At 56.5% G+C, this 26,377-nt stretch overlaps 1 protein-coding gene across 4 annotated transcripts in view; it reads left to right on the top strand.

Moving 5' to 3' along the window:
* Positions 1-24,486, top strand: part of POLR3E (RNA polymerase III subunit E) — a 38,912-nt gene extending 14,426 nt beyond the window's left edge. For 2 of the 4 annotated variants that reach the window (XM_059415104.1, XM_059415105.1), the window contains exons 3-21: positions 679-729; positions 2,964-3,041; positions 3,791-3,906; positions 4,191-4,273; positions 8,406-8,513; positions 8,840-8,889; positions 10,632-10,751; positions 11,722-11,807; positions 12,160-12,204; positions 12,294-12,385; positions 13,330-13,450; positions 15,984-16,065; positions 17,319-17,378; positions 17,475-17,632; positions 18,026-18,087; positions 18,563-19,098; positions 21,239-21,316; positions 22,945-23,070; positions 23,684-24,486. In XM_059415104.1, the coding sequence (XP_059271087.1) occupies positions 679-729; positions 2,964-3,041; positions 3,791-3,906; positions 4,191-4,273; positions 8,406-8,513; positions 8,840-8,889; positions 10,632-10,751; positions 11,722-11,807; positions 12,160-12,204; positions 12,294-12,385; positions 13,330-13,450; positions 15,984-16,065; positions 17,319-17,378; positions 17,475-17,632; positions 18,026-18,087; positions 18,563-19,098; positions 21,239-21,316; positions 22,945-23,070; positions 23,684-23,740 (2,109 nt within the window). In that variant the 3' untranslated portion in view covers positions 23,741-24,486. Of the gene's footprint in view, positions 1-675; positions 730-2,963; positions 3,042-3,790; positions 3,907-4,190; positions 4,274-8,405; positions 8,514-8,839; positions 8,890-10,631; positions 10,752-11,721; positions 11,808-12,159; positions 12,205-12,293; positions 12,386-13,329; positions 13,451-15,983; positions 16,066-17,318; positions 17,379-17,474; positions 17,633-18,025; positions 18,088-18,562; positions 19,099-21,238; positions 21,317-22,944; positions 23,071-23,683 lie in introns of those variants that run through there. The other 2 variants (XM_059415106.1, XM_059415108.1) reach the window with 2 other exon arrangements.
* Positions 24,487-26,377: the final 1,891 nt, after the last annotated feature.

Raw genomic sequence — 26,377 nt, forward strand, 5'->3', positions numbered from 1 at the left:
AGGAAGCCGGGAGGCAAAGTGCCGCACGGCGGCGCAGGCCGGTTGGTGCCGAGGAGGAGGAGTTGGGCCGGGTCGTTCTCAGATGGGCTTACAGACCACCTTGAGGTGGGTGACAGGTCAGTCCAGGGGAGGTGGCGGAGGACACGGGGAGGAAGTGCAGCAAGTGCGTAAGCTCTCCCCTGCCCCGGCCTCATCAGAAAAGCATTTGCTCTGGCTCTAGGATGCATCGTGATCTGAGCAGCCCCCGTGGAAAGCCCATTTTTTTTTTTTTAAATATTTTATTTATTTATTTGAGAGAGAGACAGTGAGAGCATGAGCGAGGAGAAGGTCAGAGAGAGAAGCAGACTCCCCATGGAGCTGGGAGCCCGATGCGGGACTCGATGCCGGGAATCCAGGATCATGACCTGAGCCGAAGGCAGTCGCCCAACCAACTGAGCCACCCAGGCATCCCGGAAAGCCCATTTTTATTGGGTTGCAGCAGACCTAGCGGGGCCAGGAACACTAGCTGCAGAGCGGGAGGCTGGAGCCTCGGTTCCCTCTGTTTCTAGTGGTGGCTGAGCCTTCTCCCCCACACTGCCTCTAGGAACCATGAACCCTAACATCCAGGGAGCAGGGGCAGGGCCACTCTGGCCAGGCACCTGTCTGTCTCCTGTTGAAATATTCTTCCCTTTTTCCCAGATCGATGTGTACTTGGCCAAAAGTCTGGCAGAGAAGCTCTATCTGTTTCAGGTAATGGTGAGACCAGAGGGTGAAGGGGCCTCCTAGGGCATGGGCGTGGGGAGTGGGGGGTACCGGGAAACCTCAGCTTTGCTTAGGGTTCTGGACACCAGAATGTGGAGTGGGTGGCGGGGGTGGGGGGGGGGTGTTCTTTTGGCTTCTGTGGGCAGGCAGGTCAGTAGTCTCTGATACCGAAGACGGGGAATCCAAGGCTGCCGTGAGGCAGAACAGTGTCGTGGTTCAGTCTCTGGAGAGCGGCAGGCGCGTTGAGGCCCAGTGCCATCGTGACTTAGCTGTGAGCCCCGGGCAACGTCCTTAAGCTCTCTGTGTCTGTTTGCTCATTTGCAAAATGGTGGCAGTTACACTACCCACGTGGAGGTGTCACCGTGCAGGTTGGATGAATCCGTGCAAAGTGCTCGGAGCCCAGCCCAGCCCAGAGCTCAGCTCTACAGTCTGTTTTAGGACAGTTCTGTCCCCTGTCCCTCATTCCTGCCTGCATCCCGCGGCAGCTGTTAACCTGTTCTCTCGCGCTGTGATCGGCCCGTCCTGGACATTTCATGTACACGGAATCGTGGCATAGGTGGCTTCTCTTACTTAGTGGCATGGTCTCAAAGGCTCACTCATGTTCTAGCACGTGTCGGTACCGCACTCCTTTTTGCGGACGATGAGTTTACCCACACCCTGGTGGCTGGCTGGGTCGGTTCCGGCTGGGGCTGTTACGAACAGTGCTGCGGTGAGCATCTCTCGCAAGTTTTCCCTGTGGACAGGTGGTGGTGTTGGGCACATCCCTAGGAGTGGAATTGCTAGATCCGAAGGAAACATTGTTTCTTCTTTAAAGGAGCAGGCAGACTGTTTGCATTTTCAACAGGAAGGTTATGGTTTGAAGTGTTTGGTTTCCATGTTGCGTATGAGAAGGTGAGGCGCAGGGGGCCAGCCGCTGCACACGCCGCCCAGGACGGGGCAGCAGTGGGGCTGCTCAAAATGCGAGCCGGGAAGAGAGGCCCGGCTGCCCCTGTCCCTGCCCCAGGGTCTCCCTTTACAGGCTCTGGGGCTGGGAGCCTGTCCTTCAGGCCTTCCGAACTGGAGTCCTTGGCTGCCTGCAAATGGCGGGGAGCTGGCGGGGAGCTGACCCCGTGTGTGTTCGCGGTGGCCCAGACCGTGTGGCAGTGTCCGCTCCCTTTGCCTCGTTCCCCGCCCCCAGCAGCCCAGTGAGGTGAGGACGTTCACGCTGGCGGTGGTGAGGAGCTGGCCCCGGCCCGTACATTGCAAGAGGCAGAGTTGGGACCAGAACCCAGGACTGATTCCAGCACCTGCCCTTTCCCGGCCCCATCCCAGCCTGAGATCAGGAGGTGGCAGAGCCGCGAGGGCTCAGGCCAGACCAGTGGGGCTCCAGACTGTTCTTCCTGCTGCTGCCATAAGCTTGGCCCAGGAAGCAAGGAGTTGCTGTCTGAGCAAGCTTTTAGGAAGTCACCTTTGCCTTGGGCTGGAACGTAGCAGAGCCAAAGGGCCCCCACACAGAGGGTTCACTGGATGCGCTGCCACGCCTCCAGCAGGCTCCTTCCAGAGCGTGTTGGGGTACGGGCTCCGCTGGGCACAGCTTCTCGAGGGCGGGTCCAAACCGTGACTCATCCGTCCACTGGTGTCCGTCCGGCGCCAGACAAAGGGAAGGTGCCTCTGGGAGGGCTGTTGTGGGAAGATGTGCCCAGCATGCTCAGAACAAACAAGTGACCAGAGCAGTATATTTAAGTGTGACATAAAAACGGCTTTTGGCATGGTGACATGGGGGCCCAGATGGGGCTGAGTGGGTCAGCGGCAGCTTTTTGTTATGGAAAAGTGTACAAGGCGGCGGCGAGAGAGCGGACCAACGTCTTCACACCCCGTCCTCCGCCGGCAGCACGGCACTGCTCGGGTCTTCCGTCTGTGCTGCCCGTGGCCTCGTGTCCCCTGCCCTTGGCGGGATGTCCCCTGCCGCCTCCTCACTCTTGCCTGCCCGGCAGCGCTCTGTGGATTACCAGAGAGGGGCCTGTTTGGGTTCCTGACGCTTAGGGCTGTTCCTTGGAGGTCAGAGGCCTTCGAAAATTGCCTTTTGGAAGGAAGCTGGATTGAGCCGATATGAAGGGGACACGGGTGGAGACCAGGAGGTCTCTGCTTGGTGTCGACTCTGGGCTGGAGCTTGGGAGCCCAGCTCTGGGCTAGGCGAGGCCAGCCTGGGCAGGGTGGACTGACGGCTCCTTTCCCCTCCCCAGTACCCTGTGCGTCCGGCCTCGATGACCTACGATGACATTCCACACCTTTCAGCCAAGATCAAGCCCAAGCAGCAGAAGGTGGGTCTGCCCTCTGACGGAGGGGGCCGAGGGAGGGGGACACCGGTGGGGGCTGGTGCCGGTGAGGCGGGAGGCAGGCCCTCTGGGGACTAGAAGCCCAGAGAAAGAGCACTTGGAGGGTTGGGAAGAGAACAGTCACTTGAGCCTGGAAAGCTGAGGAAGGAAAGTTCCCAGAAAGAAAGAGGGTAGGCAGCTCCAGAGAGGCCGGGGGAGAGCACGGCCGGGTGTGAGTTAGAGACTGGGAACGGGGGCTCGTGTTCACAGGGGTAAGGCACGGGCTGCCATGTGGCAGCTCTGGTAAGCTCGAAGTGCCTCGAAGGGATGGGGTGACAGGCCGGGAGCTCTGGACACGTGTCTTGTCCAGGGTGGCTGCAGCGCCGGCGCCCCGTTGCCACTTGCACTGACTTTTCAAGAGAAGTTGGAAATGAGAATTTTTATGAGAAAAATCTCTTGAGCTTTAAATGTTGGTCCCTAATTTAGATTTTGGAGGGTAGAATGGGAGGACAGAGGGAACTCTGTGACCGCACCCCTCCGCCCCCCAAATAAAGGCTCTGTGGCCTTTCTGTTGGAATTAGGCTTTGTGACCTTTGATGCAGACTGAACCCTGGGGTCCTTTAGGAGGCATGCGTGCCTGGCCTGCGCCTGGGCAGGGCTGGGATTGGCAGGGACTGGGGTCGGGACATGGCTGTGGCCGGGTTGGGTGTGTCCTTGAGTTCCTCCTAGCTGCTGGGGGTGCTTGATGCCTGCAGGTAGAGCTTGAGATGGCCATCGACACCCTGAACCCCAACTATTGCCGCAGCAAAGGGGAGCAGATTGCGCTCAACGTGGACGGCGCCTGTGCAGATGAGAGCAGCACTTACTCCTCGTGAGTCCCTTGTGCCTAGCCTCCTGGCTTTTTGGCAAATGTTTTTCCTCCCGAGAGGCCCCGTGATGGGAGTGGGGGCTTGTCCTGTCCTTGGACCACAAACCAGGCTTTGGGTTTTCTCTTCCCCAGCCTCCCTCCTGAGGCTCACACATGCTAACTTGGGGCCTTGATCTCTGTCCCTGGACGTTGAATTCAGGAGGTGTCTGGGGTGGAGGAGGCTGTGCCTGCCATGCCCTGGGCCTGGAGCTTCCTCCCCCTGAAGTCTGTCCTCCCTGTGCTCCCAGGAAGCTGATGGACAAGCAGACGTTCTGCTCCTCCCAGAGCACCAGTAACACAGCCCGATACGCTGCCGCACTCTACAGGCAAGGTACCCGCGCTGGGCAGCCAGGCTGCCATGGCTCTGGGAGGCCGCTTTCTGGGAGGGAAGCGGGATAGGGGGTGGGGGGACCCAGCCTGCTGCTCCCCGAATGCTGGATGCCCATAGGGGCCAGGCAGATTATAGAAATGACACTGTCAGGGGCTGGAAGAGGCCACCTCTAAGGACTTCTGGCTCTTGATGCTGCCTGACCCAATAGAGCCAGTGCTTCCAAGGTCACTGTCCTCCTGGGACACAGACATACAGCATGACTTTTGAGACCGGTTCGAGAATTTTGTTTTAAACACAAGGTACTTGCGGGGCTTCTGGTGGAGCCTCCGACTCTTGATTTCTGCTCAGGTTGTGATCTCAGGGTGCTAGACTGGAGCCCCGCGCCAGGCTCCACGCTCAACAGGGCGTCTGCTTGGGGTTCTCTCTCCCCCTCTGCCCCTCCCCTTACTCACTCACTCACGCTGTCTCTCCGTCCCTCTCAAAAAGGAAAAAAATACAAGATATTTCTGCATGAGCAATTTTTTTTTTTTTTTTTTTATAAAGATTTTATTTATTTATTTGATAGACAGAGATCACAAGCAGGCAGAGAGGCAGGCAGAGAGAGAGGAGGAAGCAGGCTCCCCACTGAGCAGAGAGCCCGATGCGGGGCTCGATCCCAGGACCCTGGGACCATGACCTGAGCCGAAAGCAGAGGCTTTAACCCACTGAGCCACCCAGGCGCCCCTGCATGAGCAATTTTACTCTTAGACAGCCTCTACCCAAGAGAAGCGAAACGTCCACCCACACAAAACTTGTACGCGGATGTTCGTAGCAGCATCATTCATAGTAGTGACAAGGTAGGGACAGTCCCTAAGTCTGCGAGCGGACGCCTGGATGGCGAGGTGCACTAGGCCGTGCATGTGTTTGGCTGCGTCAGGAGTGAGGTGCTGACCGTCCCCCGGTGCGCGTGAGCCTGGGAACGTGATGCGCAGTGAGAGCAGCCGCTCGCGGGAGGCCGCGCGTCATAGGCGCCCAGGTCAGGAGGTGTCCCGGGGAGGCAGATGGAGAGACAGAAAGCAGGTAGTAGTTGCCTGTGGCTGAGAGCAGTGTGGGATGGGGAGTGACTGAGGATGGTTTGGGGTTTCTTTCTGGGGAGATGAAGATGTTCTCCGTGGGGAGTGGGGGAGGGGCAGAGTAGAGAGAGGATCCCAAGCAGGCTTCACAGTCTCCCTCCTCTGCGATCATGACCTTAGCTGAAATCAGGAGTTGGACGCTGAACGGACTGAGAGACGCAGGTTCCTCTGAAAATGTTCTTAAATTGATTGTGGTGCTGGATGTACAACTCCAGGGATACAGTAAAATACACTGACCAGTGTGCTTTAAATGGGGAGTTCTGTATGGCATGTGAATTGTAGCTCAGTAGAGCCACTGAAAAGTAAGTATTTAGAAATCAGAAAGCAGTAAGTGAAACTAATTTGAGCACTAAGGAAACAACTAGATTGGGCTCAAAGTAGCACCAAATAACTGGAGCCTTCTTTTTTGAACCCAGGCCTCAAGCCTTGCACCTGGGCTGTTCGCTTCTTTTTATTCGTTTTTATTATGGTAAAGTGTACATAACATGAAATTTACCATTTTAACCATTTTTGGGAAAGATTTAGACAAAACGTGCTTCTGGGGTTAGGGGGTAGGGGCGGGGAGTAGGCCGAGGAAGAAGAGACTCATAAACTGACTCTGCCGAGCGTGGGGGCCGAGTGCGGGGCCTGATCTCACGACCCTGAGATCATGACCCGAACCGAAACTTGGTCGGGCGTCTGACTGACTGCACCACCCAGGCACCCCCATTGTAACCAGTGTTCGGTGCGCAGTTCAGTAACATTGAGGGCATCTGCGTTGCTGTGCGGTTGTCACCCGCGTCCGTCTCCAGCACTTGTGCCGTGTAGCCAGATGGACCTGTCCTGTCCTTTTTCTTCTGAGTCTCTTGTGTTGTTTTTTTAGGATTCTTTCTCCCATCCTAGGTTCATACAAAGGTTCTCCTAAAAAAAAAAAAATTTTTTTTTAAATTTTATTTGAGAGAGAGCGAGTGAACACAAGCAGGAGGAGGGGCAGAGAGAGACGCGGACTCCCCGCTGAGCAGGGAGCCGCATGCGGGGCTCCGTCCCAGGACCCTGGGATCATGACCTGAGCCCGAGGCAGACGCTTAACCACTGAGCTGTCCAGGCGCCCCTAAAGTTTTTTCTGGTATTTATAGTATTTTATACCAAATTTTTTTTTTTTTTTAAAGATTTTATTTATTTATTTGACAGACAGAGATCACAAGTAGGCAGAGAGGCAGGCAGAGAGAGAGAGAGAGAGGGAAGCAGGCTTCCTGCGGAGCAGGGAGCCTGATGCGGGGCTTGATCCCAGACCCTGAGATCAAGACCCGAGCTGAAGGCAGCAGCCCAAACCACTGAGCCACCCAGGTGCCCCTATACCAAAATTTTTAACATTTCTGAAAATTATTCTTGCATGTAGGGTGGTAAGAAGATTCCGTTTTAATTTTGTAAATTCTATTAACGAACTGTGTTCTGTTAGTGTCAGGTGTGCAGTAGAGTGGTTCGGTGATTCTGTATCCGACTCTGGTCCTCACGACAAGTGTACCCTGAGTCCCTGTCACCTCATTCCCCCGTTCCCCCCACCATCTTCCCTGTGGTTGCCATCAGTGTGTTTGCTGAGTGACCAGTCTGTGGGTTCTGTGTTTCTGTGTTTTTGTTTTGTTTTTTAAGTAGGCTCCATGCCCACCCAGCTTGGGCTCAAACTCGTAACTTAGAGATTGAGAGTCTCGTGTTCTACCAACTGAGCCAGCCAGGAGCCCCAAATCTGTTCTGTGTGTGTGTGTGTGTGTGTGTGTATGTGCGTGCGCGCGCACTTCTTCCCCCCTGCCCCCCCCCCGTTCTTTTGTTTCTTAAATTCCACATACGAGTGAAATCAGATGGTATTTGTAGGACCATTTGCTTCTGTACTCCTGACTGTGAGCATGCCGCTCCCTCTGGAGTCCAGAGAGCCCCTTACTTGAGCCTTAGTGTGTCATTTCTTCTCTTTCAAGCCCACATTGACTTGAGAGAAATTGATGGTCTTCGCGCTGCCTGCCAGTGCTTGGGTCTCATTGACAAGGAAAAGTCCTGGCTGCGTCTAGGACCGTGTAGATGCTCCCCTAGCTGGCCAGGCTGTAGGGAGCCACATTTGTGCTAGCAGACTTCTGAGCAGGTTGGATGGTTGTTTTTGTTTTTGTTTTTTCTTTTTTTTTTTTTTTTTAAGATTTTATTCATTTATTTGACAGACAGAAATCACAAGTACGCAGAGAGGCAGGCAGAGAGAAACGAGGAAGCAGACTCCCCGCCGAGCAGAGAGCCTGATGCGGGGCTCGATCCCAGGACCCTGGGATCATGACCCGAGCCGAAGGCAGAGGCTTTAACCCACTGAGCCACCCAGGCGCTCCTGGATGGGGTTTTGACAAGCCAAGCTGGAGGATGAGGACGAGAGGCAGTCTGTGGGGAGAGGACGGTGGGCGTTGAGGATGTCCTTGAGTGGCCTGGTGGGGAAGAGCAGGCCATGTTCAGAGTGGAAAAATTGCCGTGTGCCAGAGCAAGCCACTGCGGGGGGAAGGGGTGGTGACCAGGGTCATAAGGGCCTTTGATGCTCATGGTGGAGGGAGTGCAGGCCGGCTTAAAGAACTGGCTTGGAGGGTGGCCTGGGTGGCTCAGTGGGCCTGCCTTCAGCTCAGGGCATGATCCCAGGGTCCTGGGATCGAGCCCCGCTTCAGGATCTCCGCTCAGCAGGGGGCCCGCCCCCCCCCCCCCCCCGCCTGCCTCTCTGCCTACTTGTGATCTCTCTGTCAAATAAATAAAATCGTAAAAAAAAACCAAAAACGAACTGTCTTGGAGCAGAAGAGTCTGTTCGTGCTCTGCTGCAACTGTGTGCCTACTGGGCCAGGTGGGGTTGGGAAGGGCCGCAGGCCTGGTGGTCCCAAGGCCCTGGGACTGGGGGCTAGAGCAGAGGGGGCAGGTGGGCAGAGGCCTTTGGGGGAGCACAGCGCCCTTTGTGACTGCTGTGAGCCCAGCTGGGTGGTTTGGCCCCAGCTCCCAGAGTCAAGTCCAAGGTCTTCTTCCTCTGCCAGGTGAGCTGCACCTGACGCCTCTCCATGGCATTCTGCAGCTGCGGCCAAGCTTCTCCTACCTGGATAAGGCGGACGCCAAGCACCGGGAGAGGGAGGCGGCCAATGAGGGTGAGCCCTGGACCCCTAGCCTTCATTCTGGCTGCATCTTGGGATGGGTTGGCTGTGGGAAAAACTGCAGGGGGCCGGATTCCAGGATGCTTCGCAGCGTCCCCACTCTGCCCACGGGATGCCGGAGCAGCCTCCCGCGCCGCTGGACAACCAGACGTCTTCCTGCATTCCCCAGTGGCCCCTGGTGGGCAAAATTGCTGCCAGCTGAAAAGCGCTGACTTGTCCACTGACCTCTGTCTAGAAGAATTCCCAGATACCCCTGCCTGAAGCCTGGGGAATTGGGGGCAACACCAGAGGCTGCAAGCAGCGCCCGCTTTCTCTTGCAGCAGGAGACTCTTCGCAGGATGAGGCGGAAGAAGACGTGAAGCAGATCACGGTGAGTGAACTCTGGCCCCGAGGAGAGGGGGTGCCGCTGGAGGGGGCCGCGGCGCCGGCTCGGTAGCTCAGCTGTCTGGAGGCCGCATAGGGTGTGGGGGGGCTCTGCGGAACCCGGGCTCCGGGGGCGAAACCGGCACCCAAACGGGCCTATCCTTCCGAGCCTTCCTGCTGGGCAGCCTGGGGGCTAACCTGTCTCCACCCGCCCCAGACCTGCCCCAGCCGAGTACAGGATAGCTGCCCGGGCCTTCTGTAGAGCAGGGACCTTGGGGCGTGGCTGGAACTGGAATTGGGTGGGAGGAGGAAACCGGGGCCTAGGGAGTCCAGGGGACCCCCCCACCCCCCGTCTGCGCCATGAAGCCTGTGTCCCAGCGGAGCCAGAATCCCATGTTGCTTAACCATGTAATTCTGTCTTTTCAGTGGTGCACAGATGCAACATTCCTATTTTAATATTTATTCCTGTATTTCATACACTGCGAGAAGAATATTGACCTTCCATTAATGGCCTGTAGCGTTCCCTCTGTGTAAGCACAGAAAGGGTAAAATGAGTGTTTAAGGAAGAAGGCATAAATAGTGACATGGGCGGCATTCAGACACGGCTTAAGTTGTGAGCCTTTGCGCATCCTTGAAGATGGGGCGATACCGATATGACCGTGTGTGGTGGTGGGTGCTCACCCTGTTCTCTCAGTGGCCTGTTGAATGATCACCCTCCTTCCCTTCTTGGGGACTCAGTTGGCGAGGAGCCTGACTCGTCAAACAAGTCATTCTTAGGCCCATGAACTTCAAAGGACCCATGTAGAATCCCAGGATTCTGTGCCGCCTGGCCGGCTCAGGCAGTAGATTATGCAACTCTTGATCTCCGGGTCATGAGTTCAAGGCCCATGTTCGGCATGGAGCCTACTTTAAAAAAAAAAAAAAAAAAAGAATCCCAGGGTTCTGTAATCCTCCAACGCCCCTGCATGGGTCCCCTTGATAAGAGAGGTGTGAGGGCCCTGTTGGGTCGGGACACTAAGCATCAGAAGCCCGGATCTACCTGGCATGAGCCCCAAATGGAATGTACTGGCCCTTGTTCCTGAAAAGTTGAGGGGGTAGCTTCAGGTATGGCTGGATTCAGGTGCTCAGACTCTGTCATCGAGACCTGGTTTCTCCCTCCCATCTCCAGGTTCTGCCTTCCTCTTTTGGCCTCTTTCTCAGGCAGGGTGTCTGTCCCCAGTGGTACAGAGTTGTCCCAGCTCCAGGCTCTCATCCTCCCAGCTTCCAAGACCCCAGGGGAAAAGAAACTTCTTTCTCATTACTTCTAACTAAAGTCCCAGACTGGACTCATTGGCTTGGCCAACCCTGAACCAGCCCCTGTGGCTAAGAGGATTTGGTGCTCGGATTGTCCAGGTCTGAGTCACGTGCCCACTCCTGTGGCTGGGAACGTGTGTGGGGGTGGGGGCCGGGGGAGGGATACTTGCTCCCCTGAGCTGAGGGGGAACTGGGCATTTCCCAAGCAAAGTGGGGGGCGGCTCTTACCAGTGGGAGTGGAAATGGATTGGGTGCCGGGCAGGCAGAAGCAAGAGAAAGCTGCTCCCTGGCCTGCGTCGGCAAGTCAGGGACAGAGGGACACGGTTGGAGCTGAATTTAAGAGATGTGTGTCGGGAAACCAGGGGAGGTGGGAGTGGTGCTGGGCGCTCCAGTCTGGCGTGCGCGGACTGGCAGCCCGGGATGGGTCCAGGCCTGAGGCCACGACCACCCCCCCAGGTGCGGTTCTCCCGTCCGGAGTCGGAGCAGGCCCGCCAGCGCCGCGTGCAGTCCTACGAGTTCCTGCAGAAGAAGCACGCTGAGGAGCCGTGGGTGCATCTGCACTACTACGGCCTGAGGGTGAGCTGGGGTCCCGGCCGGCGGCTGACGCTGGCCCTGGGCCAGGATCCTGGGAGAGGAGCCCAGTCTCACCTGGAACTGGTTTCAGAATAAGTGAGAGCCACTTGGTGGTGGGGAGCCCGAGGAGAGAGGGTGAAGTCCTGGGGACAGTTTGTCCTTTGTTCCAGCCGGTCTACTTAGCGTGTGTCCCCCGGGGAGCAGGAGACCGAGAAAGGAGCCCACCGTTTCCTGGGGCAGCAGCGTGGGCATCCGCAGGCTCTCCTCCTGTGAGCTTCTTGCTGGCCCCAGGTCTCATGCATCGTGGGTCCTGAATGTGGGCCCTCGACGGAGAACCGGCCGGCTGTCGCGGGCCAGCTTCACCGCTGGGCGCTTTGACGATGCTTGGTTTTCATCTCATGTGCTTAAAACCCAGACCTTGAAACTGTATTGGAGTAAGGGAAGTGATTGAATCGAAGTCAAAGATGCCATAAGGCTCCCCAACTTCTTTCTGGGGGAGGAGCAACTCCTGATTTCTCTGGAACTTTCCTGAAAGAGGTCCATTTGGACAGAGCCTTAGAGTCAGACTTCCAGAAATTCTGCTCTTTCCTGGTGTGTGACTTTATGCAAATTACCTAATGAGAGAATTTGATGTACATTTGCAGCCATTAGACCAGAGCCAGGCCCGTAGTAGGTGCTGAGTGACTGTTAGCTGATCCTCTTACTGTTGGTGGTTACTGGCCCTGTGTCCCAGGCAGGGCACCCGGGACATGGGTGTTGGGGCTGGAAGCGGTGAAGGGCACCTCACAGAGGCTTGGACGCCACGCTCTGGTGGTTAGATGTGGTTGTGTGGCGGGCCTTGGGGCAGGGCAGTGGGCAGCTGGAGTGGAGGGTGATGCAGGGGTGAAAACGGGATGGCAGAGGGGCTCGGGGGGGTGGCGCAGGCCCCAGGGTGGTGGCCGAGGGTCCTCCCCCCCTGCTGCTTCCCCAACAGGACAGCCGCTCTGAGCACGAGCGCCAGTACCTGCTGTGCCAGGGTTCCAGCGGGGTCGAGAACACAGAGCTCGTCAAGTCACCCAGGTGGGACCAGCCGGGCCAGGGTGCTTAGTCCTGTGGGCTCCTGAGCCTACCACTGGCCCCAGTAGGGTCCCTTTGGTGTGGGGCCTTCCTGGGGACGTGGTCCCTTCTGAAGCAAGGGAGATGGACATGGGAGGGGGCCCGTCCTCCTCTGGAGAGGGCCAGTGGGGGGTGGGGGTGGGAAGAGATGGTCGTCCGCTCTCCGCAGGTTTGGGGGACGCTAGGGGAGGGTGGGCATGGTCTCAGCCCCCAGCCCTCCCCTGGGGAGGCTTCAGCCTAGGTGCAGCCTGGATTTGCGGGCGGGGGTGGGACAGGGACAGAGCCCGGAGCTGCTGACTTACCCTCTCTCCTGCAGCGAATACCTCATGATGCTGATGCCCCCCAGCCCGGAGGAGGAGAAGTGAGTAGAGCTGGGCTGGACACCACCCTCCCCACCCCAAACCTCCCCTCTCACCCCCTCCTCTAACCCACTGTCTCTGTTTTCAACAGAGACAAACCCGTGGCCCCCAGCAACGTCCTGTCCATGGCCCAGCTGCGCACCTTGCCCCTGGCTGACCAGATCAAGATCCTGATGAAGAATGGTGGGTGGACACCCGCGTCTCCCAGGGGGCCCTAGGCCTACCACCTCCTGGAGGAACGGAGTGTGGGACGGACTGAGGACTGAGAGGCAAGGCCAGAGGCTCCTGCTTTACAGCTGGGGCCTCGTCCGGAAGGATCGCACCGCAGCAGTGCGGCGGCTCCCTCAGCTGGGCTCGGGCTCCTGCTCTCCCCGCCACCTAGCACTCCCCTGCTGGGTGAGCCTGGGCAGGTGGCTGACCCCGCTGCGTCTAAGGAACTAGGAGAGCTCCAGAGGGCTGACCTGTAGCTTAACGGCTTACACCGAGTCTTGGATGTGAACATGAGCTCCATACATTTGCTCGCATGACTTGGTGGCGCCCCTGCACACAGCGGGGATGGTCTCCTTTCTCAGAGGACTCGGAAAGCCGGAACCTGTAGGGCAGACATGAGCCCTGAGTCTCAGAGCTGAGTCCCGGGCCTGGGCTCCCCTCCGGAGCTACCACTTTTAGGATCTTCAGGAGCCTGAGCAGAAGGGAGAGCCCAGCTCCCCCTGGGGCCGCCAGGGTGCCAGGCCACTGGCCTTGCTGCAGAGGACATGGGGCCTACTCCAGGCCCTCTCTGGGCCCCAGTAGTAATGATTTTACCTTTTTTTTTTCCCCCCACCCTGAGTAGGCTTGACACTTAATGTCGGGCTTGAACTCATGACCCTGAGATCTAGAGTCTACTCTACCAGTTGGTCTACTATACCAACTAGCCAGCCGGGCATCCTGTAATGTTCGCTCCAGGATTCTGTGAGCGCGGGGTGCCTGCAGGAGCAGCCAGTGGAGTCAGCGCTTATTACCTGTGTCACCAGCGTTTGTCCCACGCTGGGGGGGGGGGGGCTATGGGAGCCTGAGGCTGCATAGACTTGGGGGTGGGGGGCGTGCCCAGGCTCTCTTCCCTTGTCTCATGTCTCCTGCGTCCTCAGTGAAGGTCATGCCTTTTGCCAACTTGATGAGCCTCCTCGGCCCCTCCATCGACTCTGTGGCTGTTCTGCGTGGCATCCAGAAGGTGGCGATGTTAGTCCAAGGAAACTGGGTTGTGAAGAGGTAAGTTCTCTGTGTGGGAGTATCTGACCCATTGAAATTCAACGTGATGACTGATGTTTTGGGTTTAAGTCTACCTTAGTGCTGTCTTGTTTGTCCTGCATTTTATATCCATTCTTACATGCTACTGGATTCTTGTTTTATTATTCCATTTCTCCCTGCCAATTTGGAAATTATCCTTTCTGGGTTCCTGTAGGGAGCACCCTGTAGATTTCAGGGTGCAGTGGTGCATTCATAACTGATCGTGTTGGATTCACCCAGGACAATTCAGAGACCTTAGGATGTTAATTCTCTTCCTCCCAACTCACATGCCATTGTATTTATATAGTTTTTAATTGTATCTTACAACCCACAGAACAGTATCCTATCCAGTCAATATTCTTCAGATCTGCTCACATTCTGTTTATTTTGCTCATCATGAGCCTCTGTGCCCGAGTTTCTATCTGGGATAATTTCCTTCTGCCAAAAACCGCTAGGCTGTTTCCTTTAACGAAGGTCTGCAGGGGAGGAGCTCCCTTGGGTTTCGTATGGTCAGAGATGTCTATTCCTTTGTTGTTAAAGGTTATTTTTCCTGAGTGTAGAATTCGAGGTTGATTGTTTTCCTTCCACACGCTGACTTAATTCCCTGCATTCTCATTCTCGTTGTTTATAGTGACGAGTCTCCTCTCTTTACCCTTGGTCCCCTCTGGCTCTTTTTGAGATTTGCTCTTGTGGCTTTCCACAGTTCATTAAGATGCGTCTGAGCGCGAGTTTCCTTTCCCACGTGCTGTGGGGTTCGGAGCATGTGGCTTGATATCTTTCAGGAGTTTCTCTCCTGTGATCCCTCCACCAGACTGTCACTTGCGAGGTGGGGAGGGACTTCTGTGTGGACCCTCCCTCCTGTCCCTGGCACTCAGTGTAATGCCTGGCACGTCTCAGACCCCGGCTTCTAAGTGTGGCTGAATATACATGTATCTATATTATGTTAATTTAAAATAGTGTAACATAAAATACGCTAATAAAGCCTCACTTTTTAGAAAGTGTGTAAGGTGAACAATCTGTCAAAATAGGAATTTTTCAAAATTCTCGAGTACTTCATTGCGGAAAGTCCATCATTTCGGTTAGTTGGCCAAGTGCTTGCAAAGGCTATTCACGTTGCTGCCACCTGGTGGCGCCCTTGCACTGGGAAACAGGGCCAGGGTCTGTCCGGAGGTCGCGGCTGTCCTCTCCAGCCACGTTAAGTGTCCGTTGTGGAAGGCCTTTGGATGGTGCGTCACTTGTTAAATGGGACCACCTGGGTATATTTATGCTACGAATGAGCGAGAGCCGGGGGGGGCATCCCATCACTCCCGACGACACTGACCCTGAGATGCAGAGACTGGCCAAACCTCTGGCAGCAAGGCAGCCACCGAGATGGGGTTTGAGCTCTTTGCCCAGCACTGCGTGTGGCCCTGGTGCTTCTGCCCTTTCAGCCTGGGGTCTGTCCCTGCGACCTTTCTGTCAGGTCCTGCCACGAGCCCTCACTGCCACGCTGCAGCCTGGGGGTGGTGCTGCTTGCTTGTTGGTCCTACTGTGGGTTCCTTGAGGAGATGCAGAATTCACGCATCGTTCACTAAATCTGTCTCCATGGTGTGCTCTGCGCCCCGTGCTCTGCTGTCATTCACGCGCTGTCCCCGTCCTCAGATGTGTGGGGCGGACAGGGGCACCGTTACAGAGGAGCTCCCCGAGTGCAGAGACCCGGGGCGCGCACCACATCCGCCGCCCGTTCAGTCCCTTCCTAGGCCTCCCTTCCGTCCGTGCGGCAGTGGCGGTTCCTGTCCCCGTAGCGTGTTTCTCGGAAGGGAGCGGACACAGCTCGACCTGGAAGGAAGACTATTAGCCGGTTGCCAGGGAGGAGAGAGCCCCCGCAGGAGCGGCGCCGGAGAGCGGGGGCTCCTCGGGCACCGCGTGGTTGGGGGTGGGGTGGGGTGTATGACAGGGCCTGTGGCTGAACTCGGTCAAGGCTATACCTGTAAGCCTCAGCAACCTGGTCATTTGCCCTTGGGCCCTCAAGGTCTCTGAGCTGCACTCCCGGTCGCATTCGCTCCGGAGGCTTCAGCCCCACTCGTGCCTCAGGGTCCCTCCAGGTCCAGCCACTGACCCGGCTTGCTCCCACTCACACCGCCTGCCTGTCCTTTTGGGCACGTGGTGAAGACCTTGTGTCCTGCTTCCCAGTCAGTCTCCCTAGGCCTCACACCTGCCTTGCGCGTGGGGCTCGCTCTCCTCCCACAGTGCCAGGCCTGTTTCTGAGCCCTTGCCCTCTCTGATTGCCCTGGGCCTGGGCTGGGCCAGTGTGTGCACGGAAGGTCGGGAAGGGCGGGAGGAAGAACTCTTTCTTTTCTACATGTGTTCCCAGAGCCAGGCTCCACGGTTGAAAGGGCAGCCCCGGGGGCAGCTGTCCCAGCCCATGTTGGAGAGGCAGGGGCTGGGCCAGCGCTTGGAGCAGGGGGTGGGGGGCGGCAGGCGGCAGAGGGGCTGAGGAATGGGACTGACCCCCTGCTTCTGCTCTCATTGGCAGCGACATCCTGTACCCCAAGGACTCCTCCAGCCCTCACAGTGGTGTGCCTGCTGAGGTGCTCTGCCGCGGTCGCGACTTTGTTGTAAGTGCCCAGGCTCTCTGGCCTCCGGTCATCCGGGATTGTGGCAGGGGCTCCACGGGCAGGGCAGGGCTGTCAGGACCTCAGTTTGGGCAACAGGGGAAGGGCAGGTCTCTGTGGCCAGGGCGAGGGCAGGGGGTGGCTCTGGATGGTTCTTTCTCCTTTGATTCGGAATCCTGGAGTCTTGGGCTTCACATGAGCGTTAGAGTTCCTTTGGCCTGGGGATTACAAACCAGAGGCCCTTAGGTGGACTCTGGCTAAGGAACATATTTCTTTTGGCCTGAGCAGGTTTTTTTAACTGTTCACTTGAGGGCACCTGGGTGGCTCAGTGGGTTAAGCATCTGCCTTAGGCTCAGGCCATGACCTGGGATCGAGCCCCACATCAGGCTCCACCTGCTGGGTGGGAACCTGCTTCTCCCTCTCCCTCTGCCTGCCACTCCCCTTTCTTGTGCTTTTTTTCTCTGTCAAATAAGTAAAATCTTTTAAAAAAAAAAAAAAATTCACTTGAATTAATTGTTTACAACTCAAAATTCTGGTACAAACCAGATTTTTAGCTCATTATGAATAATTGGGCAGTTGAGTACCGCGGGGCCCAAACCCCTGAGTGGCACCGACTTTAGGTGGGCCCGACAGTGCCAGCATCCCCCACGGTCCCGGGCAGGCCTGCTTCTCTTGTATGTGTTTCCCCCCTTACTGCCGTGGGTCTTGGCAACTCCTGAGCCAGCTCATTCCCCACTCCGTTGCCCTGCCCTCATCTGGTAAGTTCTGGCCCAGGCATTCCTCTCAGGGGCTTGGACCCCAGCAGCTGAGATCTGCACTGCCTCCCTTGACCTCAGCTTTGTGCTCCGAGTTTGGGGAAATCCGTCTCCTAAGCTGTCCGCGGTGACTGTGATGTGGGTAGGGCAGCCCCTAAGCTGTCCGAGAGAGTGGCTGTGTTTTCTCTTTGCCTGACTCGATGTCCCAGCTTCTCCGGACGGTTAGAGGCTAGGTGCCCCTGCACTTTTTGTCTCGGCGCCCAGGTGCAGCGGATATCCACTCCTGGGCTCACCCACCGGAGCCCGCGTGCCGGTTGCCACTGCCTGCCAGCCCGTGGCCCTGCGCGCGGACGCCGTCAGAGTCGGGCCTGGGCGGAGGCTGCTCCAGTCTGACTTCTTGCGGGGACGGTCTTCCCTCAGGACAGCTACAGGGCTCTGGGGGATGGTCTTCGGAGCCATCTGTCTCTGCCTCCTGGAAACAGGCTGCTTTTTCTCTCTCAGATGTGGAAGTTCACGCAGAGCCGGTGGGTGGTGAGGAAGGAGGTGGCAGCAGTGACTAAGGTAAGTGCTCTCGGTCGGAGGCCTGGCCCCGCGGCCGCAGGGAGCCGGGTCCGGCGGCTCCTGGCCCGCAGGCCCCACCTTCGTTGTGTCCCGCAGCTCTGCACGGAGGACGTGAAGGACTTCCTGGAGCACATGGCCGTGGTGAGGATCAACAAGGGCTGGGAGTTCCTACTGCCTTACGACGGGGAGTTCATCAGGAAACATCCAGATGTGGTCCAGCGGCAGCACATGCTGTGGACGGGCATCCAGGCCAAGTAAGGGCTTGCTGGGCAGTCCGCAGCAGCCTGGCCGCCCAGGCCAAGTGTGGGCCGGGGAAGGCACTCCGGGGCCCTGCATGCCTCTTCCTCCACTCCGGACGGACGCTGCCCTCGATCCCAGAGCCCCCCAGCAGCGGCCTGGCACAGCCACCCTCCCGATCAGAGCCGGCCTGTCCGTTCTGAGGAGCCGGGAGGGGCACCGCCGCCCGCCCCAGCCCGGAGGCTCCCAGGGGCCGTGGGGCCTGCGCGCTGTCGGGAGGGCCGGCAGGGCTCCGCGCGCCAGCATCTGCAGCCACCAGGATGTCCCTGCCTCGACGGCGGGGCTTGCTGTAGCGGGGCAGGTGCCTGGGGTCGCGGCGTAAAGTTAAGAGAGTTTATTTTTCTTTTCAGATTAGAAAAAGTGTATAATCTTGTGAAGGAAAGCTTGCCAAAGAAGTCAGATGGACAATCAGGTGGGCACGGGGCCCCTAAGCCAGCCCTGGCTGCGGGAGGCCTGCTCTGCAGGGGCTTGTCCGGGCGCGGGCCGCAGAGGGGTGTGTGGCTCTTCCCCCTGGGGGTCCTTCGGTGCCGTCCTCCCCGTCCCCACAGACCTCAGCTTGGGGCTTGGCCTCGGGGACAGAGGGCTTCTGTCCTCGGGGGCTGTGCTGGGGTGCAGGCCTTCCTGGGTCAGCAGAAGGCGGCCATGGGACAGGAGGAGCTGGCAGGGAGGGACTCGGCAGTCGCCCGTCCCGGTTCGAACCTCCCCGCGTGGGATTCTGGTTTTCCCGCTGGTTTCTTTCCTCACGGCGGTGGGCGCTCCATCCCTCCGGGCTCAGGCGGGGGCGGAAGGCGGGAGCACAGCACCTGCTTCAGCCCCGTCGGGCTGGGCGAAGGGCCCTTCTCTGCGCTGTCCCGGAGCCCCCACAGCAGCACTGCGTCCCCCCACAGGACCTGCTGCGCTGCTGTCCGGGGACCAGCGGGTCCAAGTGGCCAAAAGCAAGGCCCAGCAGAAGCACGCCCTGCTGGAGCGGGAGCTGCAGCGGAGGAAGGAGCAGCTGCGGGCGCCCGCGGGCCTGCCCGGCGTGCGCATCAAGGAGGAGCCCGTGAGTGAGGAGGGCGAGGACGAGGAAGATCGAGAGGCAGACGAAGACCAGGAGCCCATGGACACCTCTCTCACCTCTCTCGGTGGCGGCCTCCACAACAGGCTGGCCAACGGGCTGCCGAGCGGGCGGGCGGCCGGCGGGGACAGCTTCAACGGGCACCCGCCGCCGGGCTGCGCCAGCGCCCCGGTGGCCCAGGAACTGAGGGCCTTCGTGGAGGCCACCTTCCAGAGACAGTTCGTGCTCACGCTGAGTGAACTCAAGCGCCTCTTCAACCTGCATTTGGCCAGCCTGCCGCCTGGCCACACGCTGTTCAGCGGCATCTCGGACCGCATGCTGCAGGACACGGTGCTGGCCGCCGGCTGCAAGCAGATACTGGTGCCTGTAAGTAGAGCGCGGCGCGCCTCCGGGTGGGCGGACCCGCCAGGCCGCCCTCTGCCCCTCGGGAGGGCTCCGGGCACGCGGCACCTTTCCCGGCAGGAAGGCAAGTGGGGGACCCTCTGGAGCAGCCTGCGCCCTGCTTGCTTTGGGGGAACCAGTTGTTTGGAGGCTGCCTGGGAACTCGGGAGGAGCATTGGCCTTGGTCTGAATTGGTTCTCATGGGTTGGCTTCGTGTGAGCTTGCGCCCCTTAGGCTCTGCACCCGCCTCTGATGTGGGCACATGTGGGCTTTGGTACCCTGGGCCTTGGGTGAGGGTCCACTGCGGTGTCCGAAGGCGCTAACCCCTTGCTTGGCCTACAGGAGGGCCTTGGTCCATGGGGGTCCATGTCAGCCCTCCCATTTTTCAGGATGAGTTCACTCCTGTCATTTGATCTTTGCAATTTGAAGGTGTAGAAACTGATTTTCAGAGAAGCGAAATGAGATTGTGTGAAGGTCGTATACCCAGGAGGTGCCGGAGCTGGAAGCCGAGTGTAGCGGCAGCCGGGCTGAAATCTTTCCTGCTTTAACTGATGCTCAGACCCTTTGACCCGAGCCCACGGCTTGTGCCGCCCGGGCTCCGGCAGGCCGGTGTGCTCTGTGTTTCTGCCGCCGGGCCTGAGGCGGCAGCGTGAGCCAGCCACAGCCCGGGCTTCTCGCCCGCTGTGGGCACCGGCCTTGCAGTGGGAGAAGCGCAGGTGCGGACGGCGTGTCGCAGACCATTTCCTTTAGCCGAGGGTGGAGAGGGCCAGGCTGTGGCTTCAGGATGTGGTGCTGGTCATTCTGTCCCCCAGGCTCTGCTCAGACCTGGCAGCAGGCAGGTCTGCTGTGGGACTGTGGCTGCCGGTTAAGGGAACATGGGCGTTTGCAGTTTAAGGTCAGAAGCACCTGTAGCCTCCGGTGATCTGAGGCGAAGGCCATCCTTGTGTGAGACTCACAGACTAGGACGAGAGGCCCTGGACCCCGTGCTGCCTAGGCTGTCCCGGGACATCTTGCCCTCGTGGCGGGAGCCTTGTTGGTGCAGTTTCCTAGGGAAGGTACCAGGGTATGGGGGCCCTGCCCTATTTGGAGCCACCCTTGCCCACCCAGCAAATGGGTCTAGTTAGCTCCAGGATCCCTTTGTTGGAGCTTGGCCAGGCAGGGGAAGGGCGCCTGCCCAGGGTTAGCTAAGCCACTTGGGGTCTGGGGTCATATGGGAGAGGGACATGAGGTAGGCTGCTCTTAGGTACCCCTGCCCTGCTCCTTCCTCTTGGTGGGACTGGTGTCCCCAGGAGACCGTGGCCTCTCTCTGCTGCTCACGTTGACCTCCCTCCCCATGATCCTGATGTGGGGACCCTAGAGGATGGTCCCCTCCGAGGAGGAAAAGCCCTCCGATGTGTCCAGCCTCGGGGTGCTGAGGTCCAGGGAGAGTGAGTCGACTCACAGTCCTGCCGCGTGTTAGATGTGTGAGCGGACACGAAGTCAGCGCTGAGCTGGATTCTCCCCTGGAGAGGGGGAGGCTGCAACACCTTGCCCCGCCTCTCTGGTTTCTGATGATCGAATGACGTTGTGCAGTTCAGTCCCTCTGGGGCTTTATGCGGTAGGAGCGACCACTGTTGCTTGTGTCGTGGGGTCAGGGCTGGAAGCCACGCTACCACGTGCCCGAGCCAGGCCCCCCTTTCCTTGGTCTGCCTTCGGACCCTGCTGACCCAAGTGGTGTGGTTTGCTTGCGAGTCGGGCAGGGCCTCTCACCTGTACCACCATAGCCCTTGAGGGAAGGGGCTGGAAGGAATCCCTAGGATACTCCTAGGGTGGGTGGGGGCGGGAGTGCTGCTCAGGACACGTCTCAGGGCTTATGTTTAGGGTAGGCCCCCGATACTGGATGCTGGAGGTGAGCTAATGCCAAGCATTGTGAAGCAGAAACCAGATTCCCCTCCTTGTCCATTGAATCTGGGGGTTCCTGCTCCATCCTACTGCAGCCCTAGTGAGTGGCAAGAGCCGGAATTGGAACCCCTGGTCTCACGTGGGCTCGTTCCCTGGACGGGGCCGACGCAGAATGGGAGGGGGAGGGGCAGGGCGGCTGCACCAGCCGATAAGGACGAACAGCTCACACCTGGGCCTTGGTTAGTTTCCCCCCCAGACTGCTGCGTCCCCCGACGAGCAGAAGGTGTTCGCCCTCTGGGAGTCTGGAGACATGAGCGACCAGGTAAGGTGACTTCTGGGCTTTCTCCCCAAGAGCAGGGATTGGGGGCAGGAGGCCTCTAGGGAGACCCAGATCACAGAACGTACACTTAAGATTTTCTGGCCCCTGCCCATTTTACACATTTTGGCTCTGTGTCTCTTGTGTGTTGTTAAGACAGGCTGGACCTGCCTGTCCTTTGAGTTGAAACGAGTGGTTCCCGATTGCCAGTCGAATTAGAATCTGCATTAGAATCTTTTTTTTTTTTTTAATTTATTTGACAGACAGAGATCACAAGTAGGCAGAGAGGCAGGCGGGGGATGGGGGGGGGAAGCAGGCTCCCGCTGAGCAGAGAGCTCGATGCGAGGCTCGATCCCAGGACCCTGGGATCATGACCTGAGCCAAAGGCAGAGGCTTTAGCCCACTGAGCCACCGAGGCGTCCCTGGAATCCTCTTTTTAAAAATACATGTAGGCTCTTAGCACTGACGCCAGAGATTTAGTTCAGTTCTGTAGGAGCTAGGTATTTACCTGTTCAGATTTTTCTAAAGATTTTATTTATTTATTTGACAGAGATCATAATTAGGCAGAGGCTTAACCCACTGAGCCACCCAGGCGCCCCTACCTGTTCAGATTTTTAAAGAGATTTTATTTGAGAGAGCACAAGCAGGGGAGCGGTAGACAGAGGGAGAAGCAGACTCCCCACGGAACAGGGAGCCCGATGTGGGACTTGATCCCAGGATGCCGGCAGAGGGCAGGTACTTAACCGACTGAGCCACCCCGGCACCCCAACATGTCTACAGATCTTTCCTGAGGATTCGGCCATCCAGCTGGGCTCATGAACCAGTGACCGTCCAGGTTTGTCAGGTGGCCTCTGGCAGTGAGAATCAGAAGGATTTATTAGAGCTCAGGTGCTGGTTTATAAGGTAGAAAGTGGTCCATTTTGCCTCCTGTCACCCCAGCAGTTAGGGTCCCGAGGGTCCAGTGAGCACAGTAGGAGTCAAACCAGCAGCAGTGTCTATTTGGTTATACTCATGGACCCTGAGGTCCAGAAATTGTCCTTAAATCATGAACTTGCCTCAAGTTTACGGATGAAGATTAAACTGCTCAAACACACGTCTGCCCTTTTCCAGGTTCTATCCTTAAGGTGTGGGGAGCAAGCGGGGAGCATCCCCCTATGGCCTCAGCAGGGGCCCTCACACTACGGCAGTGCAGGGGCTCTTTGAGCCAGCCTCTGTGCTCTTTGCCAGGAGAGGCCTCGGAGTTTTCTAGTTCTCGCAGAGTCAGAAATTCAAAGAATTTGACCATTTTTTCTCCTAATCAGATTCAAAGAAAGGCTTATTTTTTAAAATACACGCGACAGAGCTTTCCTGCCCGGTCTTCACACAGCTGACTTAGTTGGGGTCTCTCCCTGCTTAGTTATCAGGAAACACCAAGTCCAAACTGCTTGCCCTCTGCGGGCACTTCCCTGGCTTTTCTTCCTCGTCCTGGGGGTCACGGGATGACCGGTGGGTCAGGTGTGTTCATCTTTAAACAGAAGTCCTGGGCATACACGGACTGCGGTGTGCGGTTAGGGCCATAGCTTTGCCTTTCTTGTTTGGAGAGGATTCTCTTTTAGGTGACTGTTTTCCGCACTAACTTATTTTTGCTACTAAAGCACCGACAGGTTTTGCTTGAAATCTTTTCCAAAAATTACCGGGTCCGCCGGAACATGATCCAGTCTCGGCTGACCCAGGAGTGCGGAGAGGACCTGAGCAAGCAGGAGGTGGATAAAGTGCTAAAGGTATCCGTGCTCCGCGCCGTCAGCCCCTGGCTGGGGCGCCCAGGGCTGGCTCCTCCCGGCCTCGGGTGCTTCGTACATCCGGCCTCTTCCCCAGCCAGGGGGTCTCTGCTCCTGCTGCTGGAGGGTGCGGGCAAAGCAGTGAGCTGAGGGCGGTGTGGACGCCACCTTCGCAAAGATAACGGGGCCTGTGAGTCCTGACTGGTCTCCCCGTTAGAACCGGGAGCAGCCGGCACGCGCACCGCCCTGCAGCCCCCCGCCTGGAGGGCTGCTCCCCGTTTCGTCGCGTCGTGCTGACCTCAGCCGTCCGGGCCGTAAGCTAGAGCGACTGCTGAGGCACCTTCGTTCTGGGTCTGCTTAGGGACCGTTTTTTGTTTTTAAGCTTGTGCTTGCCAAGCACGTTTATGTATGGTTCCCTACTTTCTGGGCCCCCTGAGAGGCGGCGGCCCTGAGGCCCAAATGCTGCTCGCGCAGCGCTGTGAGGAGGCAGCTCTGGACGTCCCGTTTGTGTTCCATCCGTGCGTCGTGGACGGACCTGTGGGTTCTGTATGGGACAGAGTCGCCACCTTTCCTGCTCAGGTCCGCCCTTAACACCCCTCTCTGTCTCCCTTCCCAGGACTGCTGTGTGAGCTGTGGCGGCATGTGGTACCTTAAAGGGACAGTACAGTCTTGACAATAGTCCCAAACCGCTGACCCGGTGAACCCCAGCCCAGGGCAGGCCGGCAGAGCCAGCAGAGGCGGCAGCGGTCTCCCGGCTTCGGAAGACACGGAGCAAGAGGACCCGACCGTGTCACGGCCGGAGCCTTGTGCTGTCTGGCGGACAGCGGGGGGCATCCGCGGCCGGGGGCAGGGGCACTGAACCGAGATCGCTCCTAGGAGAGAGGGCAGCCGGGACCTTCATTACAGTATAGTTTGAAATTCCTGATGTATTTTGGTTATTATTTGGTTTCATTCTCATAATAAAGAGAGTGCATCCTGACTACAGGCAGGCTGATGAAAATCATGGTTTAATATTTTACTTTTCAGATTTAATGCCAACAAGGGACTAAGTCACATTTGTTTACAGGATGAAGAAAACCTTAAGGTTTTAAGTAATTAAAATGCCTAGAAGCCAATATTTAGTCTTCGATTACCTATCTGCTAAGACTTCTGCCCATTTCATTAAACCAAATCGAATTGTTGCACTGCTGGGTGTCTGTGGCCAACTTCCCTTTTAAGACAACTTTATGTAGCAGTCAGTCTCAGCTGCTTACATGAACCCTAGCAAAAAGTCAGAATGAAGTCCATCTATTAATGTTTGCGTAAGGAAGCAAACCAAACCAGGTAAGTATGGAACAATGTATAAGTGAGGTTATCACCCTTTGATGTAAAAAATTTGTATTTTGTGTATTTTTAAAATAAATACTAACACTAACCTGGCATCATGGTGCTACTGTCTTCTAAGGGTGACAGGAAGGCAGTGTTGCTTGAGCTCTCAGAGCCTTGCACGGTCTCAGGGAAGGGAGCCGACGGACAGAGGGAGAACTTCGCGCTGCCCAGCAGGATGGCGCAATCATCTACGATAGTAAAAACAAACGGGTAAAAATACCTGTAGCCTAACGTAATAGTTAAAACAGCAATATAGAATAAAAATGTTAGTACAAAAAATGTAAACTACTCCATTTTCAAGATCTGGTACCTTATACTTACGATGCTTGCAGTTTGGACCAGCCATGGTTTAAGTGTTCATTTGGGACATGTATCTAATGGTGACCTTAGCAGATCATGCAGCCCTAGAGGATTGGGGGCAGTGGTGGGGGGGAGCGGAGGAAGCTGGGGTGGGCAAGATACGAAATTCTGCTACCTAAATGTTAGGGCACTGCTTTGGGCACTAGAGCCACTATCTGACGTTTAGGTGATGGTCTGTGTATGCCCCTGTAGTTTAACAGGATGGTGGTACATTATGTTCTTGGTACTAATTGTTAACAAACATAAGCCTGGAAAGCATAAAAAACTTTGCAAAGTTGACAGAGTATGTCCCACTCTTGGACTTCTAATGGTGTACAACAGAGATGGAAAGTAACCAAGCGATGGGGCTCGTGGGGAGTCCTAGCCTGAAACACGCTGGTAAGGATGGAGGAGTTAAACACTGAATTCAAGGGGCGCCTGGGTGGCTCAGTGGGTTAAAGCCTCTGCCTTCAGCTCAGGTCATGATCCCAGGGGATCGAGCCCCGCATCGGGCTCTCTGCTCGGCAGGGAGCCTGCTTCCCCCCTCTCCCTCTGCCTGCCTCTCTGCCTACTTGTGATCTCTGTCAAAATCTTAAAAAGAAAAAAAAATCCTATCTTTCTTTAAAATAAACACAATTTAAATAGGAAAGTGAATAAACATGAGGAATATAGGAACTATTTTAAAGGTGTAAAAATCAATGTTGTAAGTTACACCAACCCATGAAAGAAAATGGCATAAGCCTTAAAACTGGTTGGAAAGAAAATTACAACAGACCACTTATTAGAAAGAGGAAAAGATCCAGGTATTTTCATGGTTGAACTATGATCACATCTTTGTGACAGACCCAAGGGTTTGTCAGCATATGAGGAGCCTCCAAATACTCCTGAAGTAGTGATTTAAAACCTAAGTAGTAAATTGCAGTAGCGTGTTAAAAAAAAAATAAGCAACTTTGTCTTGCAAAGTGTGAGGATCCTGGGAAGGCTTACCGTCACAGAAACGCGAGGGTCCTATGAGGACATGCACAATAAAGCTCATGCCGTGAAGAGAAAAAAATAATCGTCTCAGGGACTGATATCTACAGCTCATTCCAGATATAAGTTCTTAAAATAGGAGTAGATGGATTCTCATTAACCTCATTAAAAAGTTAACCCGCTGCATCAAACAACCCACATAGTCCTTAGGATGGAGATCCAGGGTCACTCACCATAGTTAAGATCCTGGGTATACAACTTAGAGAGATTAGATGAAGGACTACATTAAAATAAAACATTTAGACAAATGAGTTTTATCTAACAAAAAAGACAGGAGTCAAAACGTCTTTTCAGGGTGCCTGGCTGGTTTGGTAGAGCATGTGATTCAATCTTGGGGTTATGAATTCAAGCCCCATTTTGGGTGTGGAGGTTAAAAAATTTTTTCAGATATGTCAACAGAATCAAAAAAGCTACTCTGAAAAACATTCAACAAAATAACGAATCAATAGCTTTCCTATATGCAACTACAGTAAGAAAATAAACAGAAGTAGGGCGGCCTGGCTGGCTCAGTTGGAAGAACATTCCTGGGGCCATGAGTTCAAGCCCCATAGTGGGTACAGAGATTACATAA

Source organism: Mustela nigripes, chromosome 11, assembly GCF_022355385.1.
Source record: "Mustela nigripes isolate SB6536 chromosome 11, MUSNIG.SB6536, whole genome shotgun sequence".
Lineage (NCBI taxonomy): Eukaryota > Metazoa > Chordata > Mammalia > Carnivora > Mustelidae > Mustela > Mustela nigripes.